Below are 25,562 nucleotides of genomic sequence, written 5' to 3'. Positions count from 1 at the left end.
TTAAGGTGATGTGAGAGCAGGGCAGACACACCGTGACCACACACACAAACAAACCTGATGAGCAGCAGCAGCAGCGAGGAGAGGACTAGATGGGTGTGATGACAGACTCGAGAAAGAGAGAGAGAGAGAGAGAGAGAGAGTGAGAGAGAGAGAGAGAGAGAGAAATGATGATTGCCAAATTATTTTCTTTTGAAGCCAGATGACGACAGCTGCAGTCTCTGATGGCAATGTGGTAAAATAACAGAGGTAAAGATGTACTTTTTAGTTCGACTGTCCTTCACAAACTGCAGAAATCCTTGGATGGTAAAAGGAACTGAGGTGACGATCACACATCTCAGTGGTGTGTCCTTCTTGCCTTTCCCCAGGCAGACTCAGGACAGAGGAAAGCACTTAAGACAGCTATTGAGTGCAAGTATGAAAAAGATATGAAAGAAGCCCCTGCAGCTACCTCAGGTTGGGCCGTAACAAGATACGTTGGTGTTGCTGCTCTTTCTTAATGAGCAAAAACAGATTAAAACCAAACCACAGTTGGAGGTGACTAAAATAACGTCAGATTGATTTTTTTTTTTTAAATTTCATTACATTTTTTTATTTGTTAATGTTTTGTGTATGTGTGTTGGAACACTCATTCTGAATTTAAAGAGGAAGAAGAACAACAACACACACACACACACTCGTCGTACTTTTACTCACACTTGGTCGCTTTATATCTCTATCTTTTTTAAAAATGATGTTATTTGTACACACACCAGCCAACCTGCCGCCCCCCCCCCCCCCCCCCCCCACACACACACACACACAGACACTGTTCTATCCACCAACATGGATCCCACCTATGGATTATGCCTATTTGTGCAGCCACATTTTTCTCCCCCCTCTCTTTTATTAATTGCTTTCCACTCATCCTCATTTGACTGACACGCACGTCTCTTCCTTGCTATTTTTATAACCTATTGCTTGAAGGATTAGAAGAATAATCTAATTTGCTTGCCTTCTGTATATGGGAGGGGGCATCAGGATGACGGTAACACAGCTTTTAATTATGTCTGCTTTGTGAAATTAAAGATTATGAATGAGTGTATTTGAACACTGCAAACGAAACAGGTTTTGCTCCGAGTGTCACTGTGCAGAATTCTCCTGAAACAGGTGTAGGAACTCTGAACTCTGTCTTACATATTCATTTGGCTTTATTAGTTGTTATGCTTTTTACTGTCTTATTACAGCAGCATGCTGACCAACATTTTTACAGATTTTGATAGAAAATAACCTTAAAAAAGTGACCAAGATTCTCAAGGTTTCACATTGTTTTCTGTTTTGCACTGTGGTTGTGCAATATCGTGTTTAGTCCAACAGAGGGCGGTGCTAAGCAGCCATGAACGAAAACGGGCAGTGAACGTCAACATTGGGAGACAGGTGAAACGGTTGTTGAGTGATTTAATCTTCCAAATGATTCTCAATAGATACAAATACCAACTTCCCTCTGCTTTAGACACTGTGTGTGTGTGTGTGTGTGTGTGTGTGTGTGTGTGTGTGTGTGTGTGTGTGTGTGTGTGTGTACGCCCCACTAGAAAAAGTACATTACTAGTTCAATAACAATTTAATCAGGACAGCAAATGACATACCTGGGGCATTCTTAAATGAGTTAGCATCCTATTTTAGCTCCTCAAATTAGAGAAAAGTATGACATGAACTAGGACTAACAAATATTTTAGAAAAATAGGTCACAATTATTTTCTGATGACATGTTTGTACTGAGCCAGTATTCAAGTAGAATATGACTGAAACACTCCTGTAAGACGGAGAGAAACCATGGTGCACTGCTGAATCTTCTCTTCCTGTGACCTGATAGAGCAGACCAGAGGCAAGAAAATGTAATTACAGGCCATCAGCACGTAGGTCCAATGAGATTTCTTCTTATTCGGTGTCTGGCCTGATGTAACAAAGCAGAACAGACCGCAGGCTAGAACCAAGCCTCAAATGTTCAATTATCTGTTGGACAACAACATGTCTTTTTTTCTTTCCTTTTTTTTTTTTTTTTTCCTTTCTCAAATCAAGCTGGGCATGAAGATCGGGGCTTCCTCTCCTGTTTCGCATTGAGCCAGCTTGAATCCATTAATCAGATTTCATGTCCACACCCACAGACATTGAGCAGACACAGAGAGCAGAGGCTGATGCCCGATGTGAATAGGCAGGAAAACATGAACGGGGCAAGAATCCAATACCTTCATGTTTTACTCATGCTTGGCGATTTTGGTTTTCCCGCTGATATGCGACAGTGTGAAAAGAAAAGACGCAAGATATAACATCTCTGAAAGTAGAAAAGTACATCTGAACCGATCCTCTCCAGATATGTATAATGGTGTATAAAAGCCCCCAGCCTGATGCAACACACTGTGTAATTGTGTCTGTTGTTTCCAAAAAAAAAAAAAAAAGCTCTATTGTCAAATTAAAATTTTTTAAAATGTCAACTTGTCTTTCTCCCACAATGGAGCAGCTACTCGACAATTCAAAATGTCACTCTCCTGTACACAGGATGTCTCCAACTTTCATGCTTGTAGTGATCAAAGTCCACATCAAACTTTTAAAAGTTGTTTACTCAAACTGGCCCTTGATTGGCTCGACACCAGACCTGATGTCATAAATCTTGATCAAAGGTTCAGATTTTTGATGAGCACAGTGAAACTTTCACTGGTCACTTGAAATGTTAAAACGGGTTCCTGCTGTGAACTGAAACTGCGAAAACGTTCAATCAAAAATTGTCAAACTTGTTACATTTTCCACTTTGTCAATTACAATATTCAGTCAGGGAATACAGTAAAGTCAAAGACTTGACCTTTCTTTTCCAGCATTCATGATTTATTTTCAAATGAAGGCCGATTTAAAGTATTGAGAAATCAAACATTCGTACTGACTCGCGCTGATTTTGATCACAAGCCACTCATGAATACTGAGCTCCTACTGAGATAGTTTAGTTCCTTTCTTTTTGATTCAATAATTCTGGTTCAGTCATTTAAATTCAGAGAATAGTCCAATTTAAAGCAGTATTCAGAATTTTTATGATGGCTACCAGATAGGGAAATACCATGCTTGAAAAAAAGACAGAAATTCACGAAAATATGTTTTTATTTCTTTTATTTCTTTTTCTATTTTCTGATAATTAACAGAGCTAAATCTGACTTTCAGTCTTGGAGCATTGCCTCTATAAATCCGTCTCACTGGAGGCTCTACGCGTATCGCTACATTTAAACAGAGATATCCAAAAACACAGGAATCATCCCATCGATGATTTCCTGCAAAGGATTAACAAAGGATTTCTGATTCTCATCCTGAAATATCTGCATGTGTAAGATTTAAAGAACATTTCTACATAAAACAGCAACAAATAAGTCGATTTCCAGAAAAGAAACACTGATTGCCTTGTTCTCAATGATCGCACCAGTTGTGATTCATCTTGTTCAGACAGTACTTTTTTTTCCCTTTCAAAACGATTGTTTTAGTTTTCTATTTGACTTGAGAAGGTCTAAAAACCAAAATGTAGATGAGACGGAGTCAAATTCTCTGAACAAAGGTGGCAGTTTTGAACCATCTGCTTTTAAAATGTTGATTGTTCAGAATTGTCTGAAGAGGCTGAAACTGAGCGGAGATTTCATTGGAGCTGAGTTGCTGGCGTGAGTATCTCTGCGAGTGGGCGAGCTCAAAGTGGTGTGAAACTGTTTCTGTACTTTCTCACTTCTCTATGTGTGGGTGCTGTTTCACAGCACATGTCAGACTATTGAAATGAATGAAAACCCCCTATTGATCAGTGACCTCTCATCAACACCTGCGAGCGCTGTGAATGCATGAGAGCAAGAAAGAGTCTGGTATGGCGTACTCGAGCTATGTGAGATAAGAACAGTTGTTTTTAATGTTCTTTTTAAAGAGTCCAAGGGGCCCAGCTTTACACGCTGTGACGCGCTTCCACGACGACACCCTGCAACCAGTCAAATATAGAGATTTGTCCTCCTCCTACATGCTCATGACCTACAGGGGTTTTGCAGTGACCTACTTTCCATAGATAGCTGACTCTGGATTGGTACACTCACCTTCAAAGGTTGCTTTGCTTTTGGGGAGTGGCCTTCCATGGCCTTCAGTTGTGAACATTGGCTGACGACAGCGGAGTTGCACAACATTTAAAGCCCAAATACTTTAAACGAGGGAAGCGATGTAGCACTGACCATGGACTTCAATGTGAGATAACCAATAAGGTTGTTTTAGATTATTTATCCTCAAACCAAACGAATTTTCCTGAAACCAAATGGAGGAAGTTACAATAAAGGGATGTCTTCAGCAAAAGTATCTAATGGGTCACATGCGGCTGAAACTGAACAAACTGCAACAATAAATCCAACAAAACAACACAGGTCACAGTGACATACAGCCCAGGCTGCAAACCAAAAGTCAGCGCGCGCGCACACACACACACACACACACACACACACACACACACACTCCAAAAAAGGAGTTTTTACTATATTCTTCAACAATCATTTTAGTCATCAAAACAATGAAAAATCACAAATATGATGCGACCAAAAATGTTACCTGATTCAGCTAAGAGACTCATTTTACATCCTCTTAAGTGTCCGTAACTACTTGGCACAAAACCTACATTATATTGTGTGAGGAAATTGATACCTAAGTATTACATTTACTAACTACTGTAGCCCTATATTTTTTTTAAGGTAATGAGATACATAAGATACATTCATAGTGCACAGGGTCTATGTGTGCTGTAGCAGGTTATTTTCTCCTGATATTATCTGTACTTTTATGGCTTTTAGTATGTAACCTGACACACATCTGCAGTCCAGGATACTGGAGTCCCATCGTAAACCCTTAAAGGTGCTGGGGCTCTGGGTTGTATCAACAGAACTTTCTTTCGGGGGAAGGAAGGTTCCAACGACCCCCGATAACTTGACCACATGTTCGAACAAGCGCAAAACTTCCGGGAGAACTCCTTTGCATCTTATATTATCTCTTCATCGATGTTTTATGAAGGGTTGTTTTTGAAAACGTATAGAAAAGGGTGACGTCCCATGTCTTCGGCAGGGTCCTCAACAGGAACGGATATCTACAGCCAGTTCAAACACAGGGACACAAACATGTGAAAACTCTCGTTCACTTTCAGGTCTCAACTATCATGAGGAAGATAATGAAATGGCTCAATTGTTAAATCCAGACAAGGTTTTGTTTACAAAGGGGAGACATGGTATGGGGGATGGGCTTTTCTCAGGCAAGAGCTGTTGAGTCCATTACAGCCTGTTGCAGCTGTTTCACGCCCCCCCCCCCCCAAAAAAAACAGGTTTAAGCTGCACTGACAGGAACTGAAGCACATCGCAACAGCTCTGGTATGATAGAAATACTTCAGTGATTCTAATTGTAGCTTTGAGCGTGTTATTTGACGGAAGGATTATCATTACATAACATTAATCTGCTGTTATTGTAACCCAAACAGTGAAAGGTGTTGCATGTGTGATTGTTTTATTTTGTATGTGACACGGTGGGAAAAAACCGAGCGGTTTTTGGTCGTTAAAAATTGTTGTTTTTGTTATTTTCTCACTTGTCTCAGGAAGTATCCAACAAAGGAAGGCAAGAGGACGGGCAGCGACTGACGTCACCAGTCTGGCAACAGGCGTGAATGCGTCTGGCAGTCGCGTTGCTGATTGGTCCGTCAGCCTTAACTCGATACGTGATTGGTTGGCTGTGAGTGCGAAACAGCTACATATTACTTCTGTAGATTCCATTTTGTTGCAATTCAGAGACGAAGTCAGTAGGGAGAAGTGGCAGTCATTTGGCCACTTTATTTACACCAGACAAGCTTCGAGGGTGGCGGATTTGTTGGAAATACATCTTACTGTGCTTCCTTCAATTTTCGCCGTTGGATTTCAAAGTCTAGTCTCGTATTTTCTCTGACGAAAGGCTTCAACAACCAAGCCTGAGGAAGTCGGTAAGTGAACCCGTTTTGTGCCTCGTCGCCATGTTGAGTCCAGTTTCTTTGTTTTGGTTTCCTGCCAAAGAAGAATGACCCAGAACACAAAAGATTGACTTGCTGAGTAAGATTAGGGCATCGTCATGCACGTAGTCGTTGTGATCATTTTTTTTTTGTTTGGGAAAATGGATTTCAAAATGTAAAACTGCTGCGTCAAAACAGTCGACGGAACAAAGCGACTGCCCTGAAGCGGAGTTGTAGTGGGATTACAATCAGATATATTATGTAACATTTTGGGTCACCAGGAATTGTGGTATGTATATTACAATGTAGGAAATTGTAATTGAGCCGACGCTAATCTGCTTATTGATTTTTTTTTTTAATGCAGTGTACGTATTAACGTTAATGACGCACTCGGAATTACAGCTTCCCAGATTAGACGTGCACGCGATGAACTCAACGGAACACGTACGAAAAAGTAGGAAGAGTAAAAATTAATCGACTGGCACCCCACTTTTACAGGTCCCCGGCTTCGTGGAACGTCGTGTGCCGAGGTGAATTGATGTTCAGCTCGGCTTCACGAGAAAACAACGCTCATTGGCACATGAAAACCTCAGACCTTGCTGGACCTAAAAGTGCAGCGAGAAGTAGACAGAAAACTACTTCGAGGACCTGGGGCCCCGTTGGAGGTGAACGATTGAAGCGAGATCTCTGCCCAGTCAACTTTCCGACAACAAAGAGGTGAGTTGAGGTTGTTTTGCTCTTGGTGGTGTGGGGGAGGGGCGGTGCAGGGCTGGCTGGTGTCTCTGCACGTACACTTCTCTGCTTGTTTTTATTGACAAACTGTAAAAGCCTGCCTGTGTGTGTGACTATTGTATTATGACACCCAAGTCATAATAACTCGTAATATGCAAGCAAATAACACGAGTCAATTAAATATCCCATTTTCTGTTTGTAGGTGACATTTAGGGGAAAAGCAGTATGGGAGGTGGAGAGAGATACAACATTCCAGTTTCTCACCATGAGCGCCCTATAGCTAAGAAGAACCATCAGTTTGGTCGGGCTAAGCCAAGAAGCCGTGACCAGAATGGAGCAGCAGTCGCAGCATCTGCTGGAGGGGCAGGGGGCCTTCACCATCATGGCCACCGCAGGAGTGACAAGGGCGCAGCCTACCACAGATCTCCAGAGGCGCGGCAGGCCGCGTCTGCAGAGAAAAATGCTTCTGTCTGTTTTGCCACCAGCTATGATCAGAACTGGGAGGGTGCAGTGTCTCACCTAAACACGCTCCTGGCCACGCAGGGTAGTCCGAGCTACGCGGGGCCTAAGTTCAGCGAGCCACCCTCGCCCAGCGTGTTGCCCAAACCCCCCAGTCACTGGGTGTCCTTCCCAATTGGCTCCTGTGACAACAGGGAGATGATGGCCTTCCAACTTAAGAGCCTCCTCAAGGTGCAGGCCTGAGTGAGGAAACAACAGCTGATTGTTAGAATGAGCCAGAACTCTTTTGAGGGCATCCACCTACCAGGAACACCTCAGTGCTGTAATACTTTTAAACCGTTTTTAGATTAAATCCTTGAAGTCAAGAGGCATATACAACATGTAAATGATTACTTTTTAAAAGAAATATATCAAAGTCATTACAGCTTTGAAGCCTTGCTGGTTGGTGGTACCTTTAGTTGAGTCAGCTTTTGTGAAAGTGTCAAACTGAAAATCCTTTGTACTTATGTTTTGGTTTTGTTCTTTTTATTTTGGCTGTCAAAGCAGATTGAGTGCACTTTTCCCCAAACAAGGCCTCTGTAGTATAGTAAGGTAAATTCCCCTCACTTTTATAGTCCGTTTCTCTGGATAGACCTTTTGATTTCATCGGTAGTGATCTTTTGGGGTCACCTAACGCTTCAGGTGCTAAAGCAAACTTTTGTAGCCTTTTTTTCTTTTTAATTAGGGCCACTTTTTCTTTTTAATAAATTTTTGGGGACCTAAAGACACTCAACTGCAATTCTGCAGGGAAAATGCTACCTTACAGGAGATAATAGGCTGTAGTGGGCGAGTACAGGACAGAAGTAACCTCAAACTAAAGGGTAATAAGGAGACCGTGGCACACAGGTCTTAGACGGTCAACTCCTGTACCCCTTTTTTATTGCGCTGTGCGCACATGCACTATAGGAGTTGAGCCTGTCTAAAGCCTGCAACACTCTTATCATAGCATTATTTTCTATAAGTCCTTTTTTGTTGTGGTCAAAAGATTGTGTAATGTTGTGTGTAACCAAAGCAATGTTTCGCTGGGTTAAGATTTGCCAGAGTCAACTGTGACTCTTCATCTGTTCCGAACAGCACTGTTGTAGTTCCTCGGTCTCTGCCTCATCAGAACGGTGCTGCAGCCTAAACATGCGGAAGGGAACCCGACTTTATACTTTAGTTTACCTTTGGTTGAAGTCGTGGTCCTGTTAGCTGCTTGCACATGTGAACAAGGCAGAGCTGATGAACATGTCTGTGACCCAAAGGACTCGTTGTGAGGCAGAAGGCTGGTGTTGTTTACAAATAGGTCCCAATGGTTGACCATCCCATAATCAAGAGACACTTCATGCCTCTGCCTCTTGTTTACCCTCTTGCACTGCAATCAGATTTTTCTTTTTCATAAGTTACAGGCCAGGATACTATTTGAATCGACTATCGTTATTGACTATCTTCCTATGGATTCTATTTTTGTGACTCAGTCCTCCATTGAGGATCTTTGTTTCCCTGTGCAGAATTGGAGCTGTTTTAGGCCAGCCTAAAGATGACAAAACAAAGTATGAGAGTTTGATAGTGTGTTAAAGAGCCATGTAAATAATGAAATGTATAAAGTACTTGTAGCATATGTACATTTGCAGGCCAAGTTTGTGGCTTGCCCTACAAAAGTATTTTTAGTAATAACACTGAATGTATAAGATGTGCTAAGGACATGTCTTGACTTCAATACTGAAGAATATTTTTGTTAAAAAAAAAAAAACTGCCTCTAGCATTTGTCAGTACCCCTGCACTGTTGTTTCCAGAGATCTTGCACATGTTTTTTATGGTTTTGTATTTTGCAGTGTAGGGTGAAAGATGCTAAGTGCAAATTAAGTACAATTTAAAGAAGACATCAATTGGAACCCAGGAGACTTGCAGATGTATTAATTTAAGTTCTGGATATGTTTACTTTTTGTAAGCCAGATGTTAACCTATTTGTGCCTAAGTTGAAACCCATGCTGAAGGTGACATTTCATTCAGTAACAATGCCACAGATTGACCAAACTCTTTCATCGGAACCACCTTCAATTCTCAGCTGTTCTTCCGCAAGCTGACAATTGAATTTGGCCCTTATGTTCTTTTATTGGCTGTTCAGTTGTAAACATTTTTATTGCCCTAGTTATGCATGGCAAAGTCTCCGTCTGCTAAATTGAAACTTGAATTGGCTTTTAATTTATCCCTCTGAAACTGTCACAATGAGAAATGGAAAAAGCCCTGTTAAAAGATTGGTATGAATTGGTGTTCGAGAAAAAACTGTTTTACTCTTAATTTGAATACAAAAATTTTACTAAAAACAAATAAAAACCCTTTTCCCTTCCCCCCCTACCTGTTGTTTGACTGTCTTGATTCCCATGTGATTTTAGATGCAGAATCTGCATGTTTTAGAATTGAAGGTTGAAAGCCAGACCAGAAATAGTCTACTCCTTTATTGACAAAGCATACCCAGACAAGGAAAAATAGTACTAAGGAACATTCTTTGTTTCACTCACTAAAGTACACAAGAGAAAAAAAAAAAGCTTAATATGCCAGAATACTGGATTATTTGGTAACAACAAACATATTTGCTGGTTGCCACAGATACTACAAAAAAAAAAGAGGCTTTGACAGTTTGGCTGCAGTAAAATCAAATGCACCTGCAACCAGGTGTGACTAAGGCCAGGACACTCAAAACACTGGTAGTTCAGGGCATGAGGCCAAACTGATGATGTATTGCTGTTCATACGTAACACAAATTCATGGATGAAAATGTTAACTTAAAAATACAAAAATATCTGCAACAGCGTCATGTTCACCTCCAGTGAACCGCAGCATACACGTCTCCAAACTCCTTGTTCAACTAAACTGTGCTTCCATGAATCACTTAAAACTTTGAAAGACGAGTTCTCTGGCTTCTACTGCCTGCTTCCGTTTGGCAACAGATTTCTACAAAATATGACAAACAAAAACTAAAACTGACTGTAGTCATAGTTAACAAGAAACATCCTAAAAAAAATTATGGGCTTTGGAAGAGCCGACAGTTTAGTGGCCGGCAGACTTGCGTCCAGCCCAGGACCTGGAGCGAGAGCGTGACCGGGACATGGATCTGGAGAAGGAGCGGGATGGAGATCGCCCAACAGACTGTTTGTGGGAGCTGGAGGCTGGGTGGAAGTCCTCAACCGGGCTGTGGGACCTTGACGGACTTTTTTTACCCTTGGGCCTGACTGTAGAAGGCGAGGGCGACGCCGAGTGGCTACGAGAGCCTTGTTCATGGTGGGTCCTGTGGCGATCATGGGGGGGACCTCTGTACCTGCTGGTTGATAATTAAATGCATCAGTGTGTAATGTTTAACACCTTCATATCAAAAGGCGATAAGCTTATTCGCTTCAGCTCACTTGTCATTTTCTTGGCTTCTGCTTGGTCTATGTCGACGGTAGGACCGAGAGCTGAGGAGAACAGGAGACGAAGCAGTTTGGGTTTTTATTCTGTTGGACTCTTGATCTTCATTTGAAATCTACCAAGCTTTGCACCCGGACTCTCCCCCTGTGGTTAACTGACGTGAACAAAACTCACTCTTTAGGGCTCTCCGACCTGCGAGGACGGCGTTCGTAAGAGGGGCTGCGGGACCTGCGGCGATCATAGCTGCGGCTCCGGGATCGTCGACCACGGCGACTGTCCCGATCATTTTCATAGTAGGAGTAGCTGTGAGGGGGGGAATTCCGCTCTTTGGACTTCATCTGGTTCGGGGCTGAAGGGACATTCAAAGTGAGACTTTAGGTGACCGTAACAGCAGCTAAATTTATTCTACCAAGATGGCTCCTTACTCTTCCGGTCTCCTTGGGCGAACTGGATCTCAATCTGACGCCCACAAACCCATTTCCGGTCCAGGTTGTGAAGCGCATCCTCTGCATCCCGAACATCCTCAAACTTTCTGTATTGTTAAGGCTTTTATTTTTCAAATTTTGAAAGTTGGGACAGAAGGCTTCACACATATATGTACAACAATTATGGGGAGTCGGTTGTAAGACAGCTGGACAGCACCAGCGTATCAAGCACACACAGCTACTGGACTTCCATCAGTGCAGTGGTAATTCAGGTGATGGTTCAAAAAGAGAAAATACAAAAAAGAAAACATTGTCTTCTGTCATACCAACTGTATTTACACAACTTAATAAGACTAAATGAATTAGGTCCATTTGTGATTTCAGACTGAGAAGACAAGGCAAGTACTGATCAGATTGGGTAGGATACAAAAAGTTTGGCTTGTTACCTTTAAAATGCTTGACCTTTGACCTTCAGCTTGAGCTTTACTGTCTCGTTGGAAGAACTTGAGGTTTCCTGCTTGTCTTTGCCCAATATACACTTTGCTTTTCCTCCCTTTGGTAGACAAATGGAAGCCTGGATGCTCTCTTTTCTCCTCTGTGCATCTTCATGCTTTTGCTCTCTTTATTTTCCAATTTCCACTACTGCTTGTCGCCTGGGTGTCTTTGGCTTGAATCTACTCTACAACCGCCTTTCAACTGTCTCTGGTGTGGGGTCTCCAACTGTATCTTTACCATTCTAAGGCAACAACAGAAGAAATATTGGTTAGGAATATGCTTTAAGCTAGATACAGTATACGATATAACAATATCACTTGGAAAAAAGTGTGTGTGTAAATATAAATAAAAATCATCCAGTGCACTGGGTCCATGTTTTTGATTTGTGACCAAAACCCCTCCAAAAAAATTCAAATAAATGCAACCTGCTCCAACCCATAAAGTCAGAATGAGTGCTTTTCAAACACCCGTGAAGACACCATCTCCAAATCAAAATTAAAAATAAAGGATATTGAATGTAAGCAAATCCTCTTGGCCGCCGTGTATAGAAGTCAAGTGGAATGTAGACATCTACAATTGGCCCGTAACGACCAAACTCACGCCGTAAGTCCTCAGGCCTAAAGTGTCATGAAATAAGCACATTTATTCCACTGGCTAGTATACGAGTTCAGCTTCAGCCCAGTTCTGTGTGGGTAGACACAAGGGCTGATGCCAGCACAGCATACAACCATACTTACTAGTAGACACATACAACTGCTGTCCTCACCTCAAAAAGGAAGTAAACTCATGTTAAGGATTGAGGTGAAATCGTAAAACCAAAGCCAACTGTCAATTTCACACATCCACAGCTGCCCTTAACACTCGAAACACCATGCATCATCTCTTCAGAGGCGTGGCGAAGTTTCAGTTAACGACAAGCACATTACCTCAAAATGTATAACCCTTCAGCTCAAAACAAATTAACAAGATTTATCTATTTACTCACCTTTTTCATGATGCAGTTATTTCTATAGGGCTACTGTTTTTAAAAAAAAATTTACTCTGGCCCCCTAAAGCAATTTTTAAATCCTATTTTGTGTTTTAATGATGTTGAATACTTCTAACTCGATAAGTATCATCATAAACAATGGGATTTCATTTCTGAGGTAGCTTGGTTTGATAGTCTGTTGGATTAGTGAGTTAGATTCAAGTCACACAACATAATTTACAGGCAACACTAAGGATGCACAATATTAGCACTTCGTTGTATCAGCAGATAAATGTGATATATTGGTATCGATACAATATATTGCGCAGATATTTGCACGTCTCGTCTTCTTTGCTTGTCATCTGTTGAGGAAACAATGTGGTAAATACATGAGGTATGACCTTTCCAGCGACGGTGAACGTAAAGTTGAGCATTACTCTTTCCCCCCAAATTCAATGTTCGCTATTTGCCTGAAAATAATATACCTGTCTATTGTCTACAAATACATGCTTTTATTGAGGTAATGTATTGATGCACTAATCAGCTTATCACTCCGAAGAAAACCACTGTCGTTGGTAGAAAGAAACAAAGCTTGCGACCACTCGTCACGTAATGACCTCATCGACAAATATAATTCCTGCCGTAAACGTTTATTTTCGTGTGTGGAACGAGTAGTCGTCGAGTTAGCAATATAGACGCGGGCCAATTTACGCGTCGAAGACATAATATTAATGTTTGCCGTCAAATTACAATTTACAACTCAGTAACAAGGCGCTGCTTTTCGAGTGCACATTGTTGTGAGCAACTGGCGGTGCGTGGTTAGCATTTCAAATTAGCATGCTACTAGCTAATCATGCTTTACGGGCACGGACGGTTTTAGCGATAACGTACCTGGACTCGTCGGCGATATTTCTGACAAAGAGAGAAGTGTTAGGAGGCCGGAGGTACCTCGCCATTTCTAGCTATGCTACTATTTTGTAGTTGCGATAACAACCTTTGTAGATAACTACGTTACAGATTTCCCTCTACAGTCCTCGTTTCACTGCAGCTAACACTAGCTACGTGGACAACTTTATCTGTGTAACACGCATGCGCTATACGTCTTCTTCCTTGATTTTAAGGGAGAGGAGGCACATATGTAGCGCATTGCTGCCACCCACTGGTGACTAAACGTCAAGGTTGCTTTATCTTGAGATCCAGATCTTTCGTCTTGATTCATTCGATGAGCTCTTTTTTCAAGGTCAGTTAATGTTTCAAGGCCGGTTTTACTCTTTAATGTTTGTAAGAAAAGAGCAAAATGCTAAATCTTGAGTTCTTTCTTCCACATAAGACTTAGACTTAAGACTTTCTGTTGTCATTTGGATTTTAATCACAAATGAATAAAATAAGAGCAATATGTAGGTACAAAAATAAATATGCAAAGTAAAAAGAAGGGATATGTGTAGAAAATGTATAAAAGACCGGTAGGATGCACCAGATTGCACAGAGGACCTTCTTATATACAGATAGATGAATATATAGCGATATTGAACAGTGTATAAATATATATATATTGCAAAATGTGTGGGACAGGTATGGATGAAGTGGGCAGTGGTTGTGTGTTTGAGGAAGGAGGGGGAAAATGCACATTCATGTAGACAAGATGAATATTTCCCTCATAAGTGCATTGTTCTGTTTAATCCAGTGTGTTCCAACTTCAGTGTTGAAGTGTTTTGTTTTTTTAAATTGTATTTTTAGAATTTCCCATCACTAGGTGTGACTGTGAGGGTGAATGGTTGTCCGTCTATATGTGTTGGACCTGCGGTGGACTGGTGACCCGTCAAGGGTGAACCCCGCCTCTTGCCCAAAGTCTGCTGGGATAGGCTCCAGCCCCCCCCCCCCCCCCCATGACCTTTAACAGGATAGGGGGTAGAAAATGGAAGGATGGAATTTCCTGTCATTATTTTTCTCACATTTGCACATGCTCAGTAACAACAGCTGAACCAATATAGCTGAATTTATGTCAACTGGAAGACATTCCAGTTTCATTTTTTGTACCTAGTCACTGTAGCAGGTGAAGTCTGTGCAAACAGATCTGTGGAATGTCGCCCCACCCCTCCCCAAAAAACAAGAAAATAAACAAGCAAAAGATGCAAACAAGCACTTTCCTTTAAATAGACTTTTATTTTCACTGGTAGCTTCACATTTTCCTGCTCTTCCTGATGAGCATTGTGGAGCCCATGGTCAAAGTCTGACATGAAATAAAAGACAGAGACAAATTCAACCTGCAGCTGCAAAAGGACAAAGAAATCACATCATGTTTATTAATTTGATTATTTTCAGTGTGTGTATGTGTGTGTGTGTGAGAGCAAATTCTGGTACCTCAATCATCTCTCCTCCTTTAAGCTCCTGGATATGGCAAAACTTGCCAGTTTTGCAGACAAGTTTGCCACCTTCCAGGTTGACAGTGCACTGGGGGTGGGCGGAAGAGTTGTAACATCAGTATTTTATGACGGCAGAGTTTCTAGTCACAGAATAACTTGGTGCACCCAAATATTTTGGGCAACTAATGTACTTGGGACTATAATATGGGAAATAAGAATGGGAAATTAGGATTGATGATGAAGAAATGGAAAAAATAAGACAATAGTGAACTGAAATTGTATTAACTTATGATTTCCATATTCCAAATTTCCCAGTACTTTTTTTTTTTTAACACAGAACACTTTTTTTTTACACAGACAAATGAGGCAGAATAGAGAGTAAAACCACAGCCAAGAAAGAAATCAAAGACACTCCAAAAAGAAATCAACTTAATGTAATTAACATCACTCTTATTTCACTGTCCACCTCTGCATGCCAAAACACACATTTATAGAAATTTCATACAAAAACACCCCTATTGCTGATTGGACGCTGAATATTCTTGCAGAATCGCTGTTGAAATTCACTCCCATGAGAAGTTGAATAAGAGTGACAAACCTTGAGCTTCTTGCCGTCCATGGTGGTGATATCAGCCTCCTTGCCGATGGTGAACGTGTTGGTCACAGTCTTTCCGGGGGTCTTGGAGGTTACAACAAAATCATTGCCCTTTTGCGTGATCTCAGTGACTGGCTTGATGTCCTTTGCGATCTTAATGATATCTGCTGGGAGCTCTGGAGAAAAAAAAAACCCCATACATTTTTATAAAGTCGCCCACGGTAGAATTAGCAAATCATGTCTTTTATGAATTCAAAATGACAACAAGCAAACATCCCCGGTGGCATGTATCTTACCCATGGCCTTAAGAAACTCCTCGTAGTTCTCCTGAGCGTAGACCTGCCATGTTCCATTGAAGTCCATGTTTTCGAGAAGATCTGGGTTCTCCTTCACCAAGGTGGGCTGGAGGCTGAGACAGCTGCGTGAAGCTCAACGCAATGTGGAGAACGTGAAAGTGCCCGCTCATGTTCTTATACTGGCAGGTAAAGGGGTCCCGGGGCCAAGACTAATCAGTAACAAACCCAAACTGAGGTCGTCGCTGCTGTTTGAACAACCTAGAGTTCACTTACTCCTCTTTGGAATTACACGAACTTCCACCATAGAGGAATTTAGGGGGTGATTTTTTTTGGTCACGTTTTCAACATTCTATCTCATCTAGAATGTCCCGCACAGAGATGGGGTGGTGTGTACAATCAGCATAGCAGTTGTTTAAATTTGCCTCATGGAAGACGGGAGGTAGGAGAGAAACATATTGCACATGATAAACGCATACATTCTATTTCACGCAAGGTTCATCTAGCTCAGCCTGGCATTCAGCACATGCACAAAGCAGAAAATGCACGAGTTCAGTTCAAAATGAACTTTATTAATGGACTCATCCACAAAACACAGTACCAAGTCATACATGTCTGCAGCCTTTCGTCTGTGTGCCGTTGAACCTCTGAGGTGGACCTACCTGACCCGGTGAGGCCCAGTTGTAGGGTTAATGACACTCTGGACTGTTTGCTCTTCAAGTACAAGACATCATCTCGCAAAGTTACTCACAGAAAAAAAAAAAGCAAGAAAAAAAGCAAGCTACACAGACTGCCTTTTTTTTTTTAACCTTTCCTCAGCATAGGGCCTTGATCAGGATGTATTTGTCGTACTCCAAACGCCACACAAGAAAATAGAGGGAGCTAGTTAGCTTAGCAAAATTCATGATTGAGGGTGCGAAGAGTTAGCATACGTCTGTCGAAGGCCATCAGAGATTAGATGAGGTTTAGGAACTTGATTTGTCCAGAAGTAATTCTCCTCTATTCCAAAGTCAGCCATGATCAATAACCAGAGTTACAACTGGGCTGTTGAGGTGCTGTGGGAAAACACTGCGCTGAGCGGCTTTTTCAAGAAAGTAGTTGAAACGATGTTAGTGGTTGTAAAATTATAGGAGCTAATAATTCCAACAAATGTTATGAACATAACTACTTACATTAGGCAAAAGGCCGTTTAGGTGAAAGGTGTGTTTGATGACTTTAGATGGAGGTATGCTAACACTTCCCATCAACTACCAGTCATTGTGCTAAGCTAACTAGCAGTCAGCTGGTTTGTATGGGTCTCAGCTGCTACCTAATGCACACATAGGGGAGAGAAGGACATCTATCTTCTCGCCTCTTCTTCTCAGTCTCAATCTCACTCTGAGAATAAAAAGTAAGTGTATTTCCCAAAAAGATGGTGTGCTCCTTTAAAAAATAAAAACATTTAAATCAAGAAAAGCTGTTGATGATAGTCAGATATTGTGTTTCCCATTTTTCAGTGTCTTTGTCAGGGAGGTTTGTGACAAATAGGAACAATCCTCAGTTTGAAAATCTATATCACAGCAACAACTTAGTGCCTAATGAGGTACTAAACTATATATCATAGCTTTTATTGGTGATATTTCAAACACAAAGCACAAAATCGATGAATGTGTCTGCTGTCCTCACAGACCCATCTCCACCGCGTTGGCTGGAGGTTTCTCACCGTGCTTGTACACACTCACAGTCACATCCACCGTCTCGGAGCCAAACTTGTTACGCACGTAAATGCTGTACTTTCCAGAATTTTCCGTGTTGACGTCATTGACAGTTATGGTGCTGCACTTGGGCTCCTTTGTGATGACGAACTGACCCTGGTTATTGATCTCTTTATCATTACGAAGCCAGAAGACCTCTGGAGCCGGTTCGCCGTCAATGAAGCATGTTAGACACAGAGACTGGAAGAAGAAAAGCGGATGCGGTGCAAAAATTAAAGCAGGGCAATTGGGTAATATAGTCGCGTGAACAAGTGTGTGTCCTCCTGGAGGTGATGTACCTTGCCCTCCATGATGGCTACCACATCAGGGAGCCCCTTTGTCACTTTGGCCTGATCTGAAACAACACAAACAGTAACCACTCTGGAATCTTTAGCCTCAGACAGAAATGTTTCAGGAGGAACATGTAACCCATAACTCACTTCTCTCAGCAATGGCTGCTTGCCTGAGGGATAAAGACAAAGGGTCAAATCAATATGTCGGGTGAACACGCCGAGATGTTTATCAGGGAATCATTGACACTAAAGGAAAGCCCTGTGGTCCTGCTGATACACCCCAATAACTCTGACTCCCCGTGTTATTTTCACAGCAAGTCATATTAGACATGTCATATCCTGTGGGCTGGACTTACTTCAACCTCTGGTGCTCCAGCAAAGCATCAGCAAAGGCTGTAAAAAAACAATAACCTACATTTAAGTTCCACTCATGGTTCATTCAACACATATTAAACCCATAAAAGAAGTCAAGGTCGAGTTCAAATTAGCTCTAAACTGACAATAACACCAACCAAAGCATCTCTCACACGTCAGTTATATTATAAAATCCTTCAAATAAATCAAACCACATGTCTACTCACCTTGTCCAGAAAGGTCAAGATGACGTTTGTGTGTCTCTTCTCCGTCAAACATCTCCAAGGTGTATCCACCTTTGTCGCTCTCTGTTGGGTTCAAGATTTCAATCCAGATGTTTTGCAAACTGCTGCCAGTTTTTGTCCTGTTTTCCTGGTCAATCCTCTTCTCCCTGCAGAAAGAACAGTGAAGTGGTGTTGTTTGTTAATTGTCACTCTGAAATATAAAATAATGGCCACCTCATCTTTCTGCGCATGACAAGTAAAATTGAGGATCTCTTTCAATGAGCTCAGAACAGATCAGGTGTAAGGACACGCTGTGGTACAATTATCAATGTGTGTCACTTCTATGTAGGTATTTATTGACTTTTTAGGAATTTTTATAGAGCGATGCTATTCTTATAAGCACCAGAAGAGGGTGCTAGAGCCGCATTTACCAAACAAGCAGCACCTTTGCCCCACCTCATCTATGCAATTTAAATATTAATGTCTTTAAATCATTAAATAATTACTCACCTGATAAACTTACTGTCACAGATGCCTTAACAAAAAATGTATGTTTATATGTATATATATATATATATATATATATATATATATATATATATATATATATATATATGTGTGTGTGTGTGTGTGTGTGTGTGTGTTTGATGTGTTTCAGGTTTCTTCAATCCTACAACCCTAAAATGTAAAAGTACATTTTATTCTTGCCAGTCTGACAGTATCATACACTATCTATATATTCTGTATCGTTCCAGCTCTATATCTATATTTGTCTCCCCTCAAAATTCAGCCCCATCCCATATTCTTCTTCATCTCATTAAAAGAAAAAAGTGCAAGGATATATTAATGAAACATTTGGCTGCGTATTCATAACCACCAAATATTTGTTGCTATGTGGATGCATCAAAATCCAACTCTCGTGCCATATTATGTTTTCAAGCTGTCACCAGTTCAGCTTATATAAGTCCTCGACAAGCTGAGGCCTGCACTCGCAACCATGGTAACAAATATTAGAGTATACATCGGTATTATTCACTTCATCTTGTACCTCCTGCACTTGTAGTCTCTCTTGCAGCTCTGTCGGCCGCCTCTCTTACTATTTCTCAGCAAACTTTGCATCTCTGGTAGAAATAATAGACTTTGTTGAGAGAAATTTGCATCATTAAAACTAATTTCTAGTTGCTTTGCAGATGTTTGGGCACCTGGTGATTAAAAAAACAAAAAACAAAACATTCTACAACATTAATAGGTTACATTTCCTGTGTCAAGTCAGGAAGGTCTCCGTTGCACGTGAACTCACTTGAAGTACCAGATGGCCTTCAGGTAGCTCACGTAGTATTTGAGCAAGCAGTAGAGCTTCAAGCCTTCAGCAGTGCCCTGAATCCTCAGCGGACCGGCTGACAATGCTGCAGAGTGAGCGAGAGCGGGAGAGAAGATGGAGCACATAGGTTGCTTCATGTCACAGTCTGCAGTCATTTTGGTTTCCTTGGCAATTTAAAACACAGTCTTTCTTATCTGGGGAGTTCAAGACATTAATATTCTGAAACATTGCATGGAGGAGTTAATTAACACTGCTTTGTCATTTCTCCGCCTCGGCTTTGGCGCATTTCATCAAGGTTGCTCTCTAACGTAAAGCTTCCAAACTCACCACACTGTTTACTCAGTTGCTGGAGAAGCTTGTCGTACTCTGAAAATAAAGACAATACTGTGTTTTATTTTGCATTTTCAAAATACCAAATAAAGCGCAATGATGAGTCTTCTCTGTCCCTTTACGGAGGAAATATTTCTAGCAACAGTTAGCAAAGGAACAAACTGTCAGTATTTGTTCACATGGTATCAAGGTGAAGTCTCACCTCCACCCAGTAACTCCAAGGTGCTCACGTCCTCTCCTCTCCCATCAGACACCACAGCTCTGTATGAGCCAACCTCCTTCTTAGTGACCTGAGGAATAGTCGGCCAGTATTGATCAATATAAGAGGGAATCAGTCGAATCAGTTGAAAAATACCAGTTATCCATTCAGATCCAACTTTTTACATGAAAGGTTTATTTGATCTTTATTTGCAGATGAAGACTGAAACTGAAGGTAAAGATTGGGGAGAGTCCCATCTCTGGTCCCATCGCCTCTCCCTCCTCCGTCAGCCTGAAAACAAAGCGAGGTCGAATCCTTCTGGGTACCTGTGGTATGGTGAGAGAGCTGACCCCTGACGCCCGGTCGTACACAGCTTGGGTGACTTCCACACCTTCCTTAAACCACCTGAGAGACGTGTCTTTGGTTGTGTTTGTCACCTGTGTAAGGAGAGGTCATTAAGAGTCGCCGCAACTGGTTCAAAATTAATAATAATAAAAGTGGTGCAGTGTCTACCAATTAATGTGTGAGGGTCTGTCATAGCCATTAGCAAATGATTTCATCAGTAATACAAAACATGTCTGAGCTCCTTAGAAATATGATGTTAAGTTAACTTTGTTATTGCCAGAAGCAATTTTGTACTGCAAAAATTTTAAAGTACCTTGCACTTAATAATCAGTTCGCAATCCTCATTAACACTCCATGACAAGAATTCCTGGAAGTAGGGTCCTTGGAAGACGGAGAACATGATTAACTTGAAGCACACAGACGATAATGAAACCTTACAGCATGAGAATATCTGTGCGATGAACCAGAATCGTATCGACTGCTGGATCTAGAACTCTTTAAACACGATCAACTGGGACTGAGCTTGCACATCATCACGTCTGAGAGCTCAGGAAGTTTTCTTTCTGTCTTTATGTGACTCTTTACTTTCAAGATGTTTGGACAAGACAAAGCAGCTGCATCATTAAACACAAAGATAACCAAAAGCAGCTTTTAGATGTACTCTTCACCTTGGAATAAGATAAAAGAGAGTTATGTGTTTATCTTTCAGAGGAGTCGCTCTCAGCCTCCAATGGATGCATCACAGGTGTTTCAGATATTGGTTTTACACTCACAGAATTTCAACTCGAAAGGGATTTTAATTTGAACAGTACAGCTGTGTTGTTTCTGGCAGCAGACGCTATGATTGACTTCTCGTTATTTTTTCAGATGTTTGAAGATCTCTCACCGGACTTTCTCTGATGGTCACGTCGGTTTGAGTCAGCAAGGGCCAGCGTATCTCGGAACTCTGGAAGAGACACCAACATTATTAAAAATTAAAGTAAACTTTCATTATGTAATATTGTTTTGAGTGGGGCTGATTACAGATCAGATCCCTCATGTTCAAGCCTCGTTGTATTCATTTCAGGCTCTTACTGTGGGGCAGAAATCAAAAGCTACCCAAAAACAGACATCCATCCATCCATCCATCTTCCACTTATTCCTGTTAAGGGTCGTGGGGGGGTGGGGGGGGGTGGAGCCTATCCCAGCTGCCTTCAGGCAAGAAGCGGGTTTCACCCTGGACAGGTCACCAGTCCATCACAGGGCCAACACATAGAGACAGACAACCATTCACACTCACAGTCACACCTACGGTCAATTTAGAGTATCAATCAGCCTCGTCCCCTCTTGATGTCTTTGGACTGTGGCAGGAAGCTGGAGTACCAGAGAGAACCCACACAGGAACAGGGAGAACATGCAGACTCCACACAGAAAGATCCTGTGATGGAGCTGGGGCTCGAATCTGGAACCTTCTTGCTGTGTGCTGCCCTCAAAAACAGACATCCAAACCATAATTTAACAGCAAGACTCTCTGCTGTCAGATCTTTGCCAGTAAAAGAAGATATTAACTTTCAAATAAACTGTTATATTCGCATGAAAATAATGTCCTTAACGTGGCCTCATGCTGAAACTTTCATAACCCCAACATGCACACTTGTGATCCCACTCATCCTGATATCTAAAGTTAAATTCTCTTCTGTCGCTACACATCCAAGAGACTGCATTATTTTTCAGGTAGGGCAGTTCGCCGTGGCATAATAATTTGAAAGAATTAAGAAAGATGTGCAGCCAGGCTGAGTCGAGGGGGAAGTATGATAAATGGCAGATCTCATTTCAAATGTTGAAACGCCTCTTTGGGAAATAACAGCAAGCTGTCAAAAAAAAAACAAAACCGCCGGCGCTCAATACTTTTCTGACCTTTAAAATCTCCAAAATCAGTCCTGGTGTACGTTCCTATGTTAAGTCTGGTCATTTCCTCCACTCACCCCCTCCTGTTTGGAAGCTTATTCATATGAGGATCCACTTCATTTCTTTTGGAGACAAAGTACTTGACATTAGAGCTTCCATGTGTAAATAGTTTATCCTTGCTGCTCCGATTCTATTAACTTTATCACTCTGCTTGAACTCTGTCATATCATCCTCAGCCTGAGGACGTCCACCCGCTCCCTCCATGTTTATTTCTACTAAACATCTCGCTAAAGCTCTTCGACTCAGCATCATTCAAACATGTCTAGCGAGTAAAAAAAAACAATCTATAGACTTCAGACGTTAATAATCACAGTTCAGTCAAACATTCCGTTTGGACCAATTATGTTCCCATTTTGCAAGACATTTTACTCGTGCTATAAATCCAATTTTCAGAGCTGTTTACAGTTCCGACTCCCCCATAGCTGCCGAAGACTCTCCATCCGTTTAATAACACCTTTGATTAAACCATTGGGTGAGAGACTGGTTCAGATTCAACCTGGTTCTCTTCAGATGTAGTTGACAGTTCTTCCAGTGTCTCACTTGGAAACTACAACCTCTAGCGGCATCGCTTTCTCTCAAGGTTTTGCACTTGGCAGGCAACTGTGCTCTCAGTCTGTGTACTCCTGTGATATTTCTTATTATTCTTTTCATTGATATGTATGTGACACAAAGAACTACAATACTAAAACTGTCTTCAAGAAAAGAAATGGCTGAATGCATCTGTACGTCTGTACTTTATAGAAGTGGACCTGATGAAATCGCCCGTGAATGTACAGTACCTTACAATCTTGCACTTCATTGTAAAGAGAATGTTTTATATTTAGGAAGTGACGACAATTTCATTTTTAAAACTGTCAGCAGCTGTCGTGATGTCACATTTACACTGACATCTAGAACACATCCTGTTTATTCTATTGTCCTTTTGCTTTAGTGCGTCTCTTTCATGACAACAGGCAATGTGACAAGTCGCTGGCAGGGGAGTGAAGGACTTACTTTTATCTACAAAGACCAAAGTGAACTGGTTCTTGGCGCGTCCGTCCTTCAGCTGTGCCGTGTACGAGCCCTCGTCTTCCAGAGAGAGCTGATCAATCAGTATTTCCACCAAACCTTTGGCCTTGTCAAAGTTGATCTTACGGCGCTGCAGGAAATCAAACAAGCATTGACACACACACACACGGTAGACATCAGCTCATGTGCAGACAGATGATCCCGTGTGATGGTTAGACCCACCGCTTGCAATTTAGCTTGGAGTCATGCAGAGAAAATGTCTATTGTCAGTCATGAAAGAGGTCTGAAATCGCAGACTCGAGATGGAATATTGGCAAACACGTGCACACAAACAAACAGAAGAAACAGGCTTTGAGTTCATTTTCACAGCTTTTACGTTCATTACGGTAAGTGTATGCCTTGCCTCACTGGTAGATGTGATTTGTGATGTATGGCAAGCCTGAGGGCCCTAATCAACTAAATGGCTTTTGAATTTGCAAACCTCAGCTGTGATCATTTAGAAATAACGTGTAATCAGGACTATTCAGTTGGAACTCCATTACTGGCAAGTAATGGAATAAATGAAGATGAAATACTACCAAGGAATAGAATATAAAGCAGTGTTCCATTGGTCTCACCGACACAAATAAAAGTAGCTGACAGAGTGGTGAAACCCCAATAAATATACGGCTCAGTATTTGTTGTTCTCTCCGCGGACGCAACGGCGCATATTTCTGTTTGAATTGAGTTGACAGCGGTGCTGATTATTTTTAGCTTGGTGCCACAACAAATATCAGTGCTAAGGTCTTTATTCACATCAAGTTGATGTCCCACAATCATCATGCTGTTCCATCATTTTCAGGTCATCTGAGTTCAAATTAAAAAAGAAAAAAAACCAAACAAACCCCAATGAATCAAAAAAAAGAAAAGGAAAAAAAGTCCCATCTCTGTCTGATGAGTCTGACTTCATTAATCCAGCAACTTTTCATCCCATCAGTGTCTTGGAGTGTCTGCTGCTGGCGCCACAAGGGAGTGCTGTGAGTTGGATGTCAGGGGTCAAAGTCGGTCTGAAGTTCCACACCCTGAACCCTCATCTCTGAGACGAGGGTCTGAGAGGGCGTGTCAGAATGACGGACAAGATTCTGGATAGCTTTTTAAACTAGTGCAGTCCAGTTGTTTGAAGGGCAGGGCCATGGGTTGTGTGATGTCATGTATCCCGTGACATCACACCCTCCCTGACCATCTCTGACTTGAATGTCAGTTATTCTGAGATTCTTGCAGTGACAGTTGCTGCACACGACTGTCCACATGTGCTCACGTCATCGGCTCCAACTGTAGCCACTCACACTTTTGACACTGCTGCTGTACAATGAGTTTACTATCAGATTTTTTCCTGATAACATTTTGAAAGTCTAGAGAGCCACACAATTTAATTATTATCCATATTCAAGTTAGCAGAATGCTAACTGGAAGTAGCTGAAAGGTTTACCTGGTGGCGATGCGCCTGATGAGAACAGAGAGAATTCGTGATCGAGGCTTGACTTTAAGGAAGCGTCATTAATATGAAAATATAATACACTACAGCTTTAATTTAGAATAACAGGTGAAGTCACTTCAATTTACCTGGTTTGTTTTTATTTATTTTTTAGTAAAAATCCACAATATCATTGAAAAGGAAGGACCAAAAAGTAAATTGCTTTTTGTTTTTGTGACAGAAAACTCATTTAAAGTTCATTGTTGAGAATCGTGAACCAAATATTAAGTTCAAATGTACAAATTTGAAGTCTGCTTGCACATCTCTTCACCTTCCAGTTCAAAAGAGCAATTCCATCCAGCACCGGAGATCAAACAGCACAACCCAGACTGAGTACTGTTGTATAAATTGTCAATTTCTTCTACCTCTGCCACTTTTCGCCATCCCACCGCCAGCGACACATTTACCAGATGCGGGTTTCTACTCCATCTTCACCCCAGTTGCTCCTCCCCTCCACCAGTCTCGGTAAAATTAGCTCCGATCTCAGACCTCACTGCTACCTTGAACACCTGCGCCTCATTTTCCTCAGTAGCTTCAATTTCCTGCCT

General features: G+C 41.5%; 4 protein-coding genes across 5 annotated transcripts in view; 1 reads left to right on the top strand and 3 right to left on the bottom strand.

The window, feature by feature from the left end:
* The first annotated feature begins 5,772 nt into the window (after positions 1–5,772).
* Positions 5,773–9,559, top strand: pnrc2 (proline-rich nuclear receptor coactivator 2). Its single transcript, XM_086217988.1, has 3 exons — positions 5,773–5,986; positions 6,491–6,709; positions 6,927–9,559. Exon 3 carries the CDS (start codon positions 6,950–6,952, stop codon positions 7,424–7,426), a length of 477 nt encoding a protein of 158 aa, XP_086074114.1. The 5' UTR covers positions 5,773–5,986; positions 6,491–6,709; positions 6,927–6,949; the 3' UTR covers positions 7,427–9,559.
* An 86-nt stretch (positions 9,560–9,645) lies between these two features.
* On the bottom strand, positions 9,646–13,595 carry srsf10a (serine and arginine rich splicing factor 10a). 2 transcript variants are annotated; one of them, XM_086217987.1, is made up of 6 exons: positions 13,388–13,595; positions 12,043–12,146; positions 11,035–11,139; positions 10,784–10,958; positions 10,606–10,656; positions 9,646–10,520 (listed from the first exon to the last, which is right to left on the bottom strand). In XM_086217987.1, the coding sequence occupies exons 1-6, from the start codon at positions 13,450–13,452 to the stop codon at positions 10,253–10,255; spliced, it is 768 nt and encodes a 255-aa protein (XP_086074113.1). In that variant the 5' UTR covers positions 13,453–13,595; the 3' UTR covers positions 9,646–10,252. The 2 variants fall into 2 exon arrangements, with proteins under 2 accessions (XP_086074113.1, XP_086074112.1); XM_086217986.1 differs by having other exon boundaries at positions 9,646–10,523; positions 13,388–13,594.
* Positions 13,596–14,635: 1,040 nt separating this feature from the next.
* On the bottom strand, positions 14,636–15,909 carry fabp10a (fatty acid binding protein 10a, liver basic). Its single transcript, XM_086217985.1, has 4 exons — positions 15,751–15,909; positions 15,458–15,630; positions 14,858–14,947; positions 14,636–14,726 (listed from the first exon to the last, which is right to left on the bottom strand). The coding sequence occupies exons 1-4, from the start codon at positions 15,815–15,817 to the stop codon at positions 14,676–14,678; spliced, it is 381 nt and encodes a 126-aa protein (XP_086074111.1). The 5' UTR covers positions 15,818–15,909; the 3' UTR covers positions 14,636–14,675.
* Positions 15,910–16,134: 225 nt separating this feature from the next.
* The window catches only part of myom3 (myomesin 3), a 49,232-nt gene continuing 39,804 nt past the window's right edge, over positions 16,135–25,562 (bottom strand). Inside the window, exons 26-37 of the mRNA XM_086217984.1 lie at positions 23,487–23,631; positions 21,433–21,492; positions 20,860–20,927; positions 20,528–20,638; positions 20,205–20,292; positions 20,000–20,038; positions 19,652–19,757; positions 18,355–18,518; positions 18,130–18,166; positions 17,921–17,943; positions 17,780–17,835; positions 16,135–17,681 (exon numbers count right to left, since the gene is read on the bottom strand). Of these exons, the coding sequence (XP_086074110.1) occupies positions 17,409–17,681; positions 17,780–17,835; positions 17,921–17,943; positions 18,130–18,166; positions 18,355–18,518; positions 19,652–19,757; positions 20,000–20,038; positions 20,205–20,292; positions 20,528–20,638; positions 20,860–20,927; positions 21,433–21,492; positions 23,487–23,631 (1,170 nt within the window). The 3' untranslated portion in view covers positions 16,135–17,408. The remainder of the gene's footprint in view (positions 17,682–17,779; positions 17,836–17,920; positions 17,944–18,129; positions 18,167–18,354; positions 18,519–19,651; positions 19,758–19,999; positions 20,039–20,204; positions 20,293–20,527; positions 20,639–20,859; positions 20,928–21,432; positions 21,493–23,486; positions 23,632–25,562) is intronic.

Source organism: Aulostomus chinensis, chromosome 11 (genome assembly GCF_037954235.1).
Source record: "Aulostomus chinensis isolate RoL2024-O1b breed Wild chromosome 11, RoL_Achi_v1.0, whole genome shotgun sequence".
In the NCBI taxonomy this organism is placed as follows: domain Eukaryota; kingdom Metazoa; phylum Chordata; class Actinopteri; order Syngnathiformes; family Aulostomidae; genus Aulostomus; species Aulostomus chinensis.
This window is presented reverse-complemented; position numbering and strand designations above follow the sequence as displayed.

Excerpts from the sequence above, each read along its gene's own strand:
- pnrc2 (XM_086217988.1), top strand. The coding sequence starts at position 6,950 with ATGGGAGGTGGAGAGAGATACAACATTCCAGTTTCTCACCATGAGCGC.
- srsf10a (XM_086217986.1), bottom strand. The coding sequence starts at position 13,452 with ATGGCGAGGTACCTCCGGCCTCCTAACACTTCTCTCTTTGTCAGAAAT. Across the intron at positions 10,959-11,034 it reads CGCCCAAGGAGACCGGAAGA|CCCCGAACCAGATGAAGTCC; the intron begins GTAAGGAGCCAT and ends ATGTCCCTTCAG. Across the intron at positions 10,657-10,783 it reads AGGTCGGAGAGCCCTAAAGA|CTCTCGGTCCTACCGTCGAC; the intron begins GTGAGTTTTGTT and ends TGTTCTCCTCAG.
- fabp10a (XM_086217985.1), bottom strand. The coding sequence starts at position 15,817 with ATGGACTTCAATGGAACATGGCAGGTCTACGCTCAGGAGAACTACGAG. Across the intron at positions 14,948-15,457 it reads TGGACGGCAAGAAGCTCAAG|TGCACTGTCAACCTGGAAGG; the intron begins GTTTGTCACTCT and ends GCCCACCCCCAG. Across the intron at positions 14,727-14,857 it reads AAGGAGGAGAGATGATTGAG|ACTTTGACCATGGGCTCCAC; the intron begins GTACCAGAATTT and ends ATTTCATGTCAG.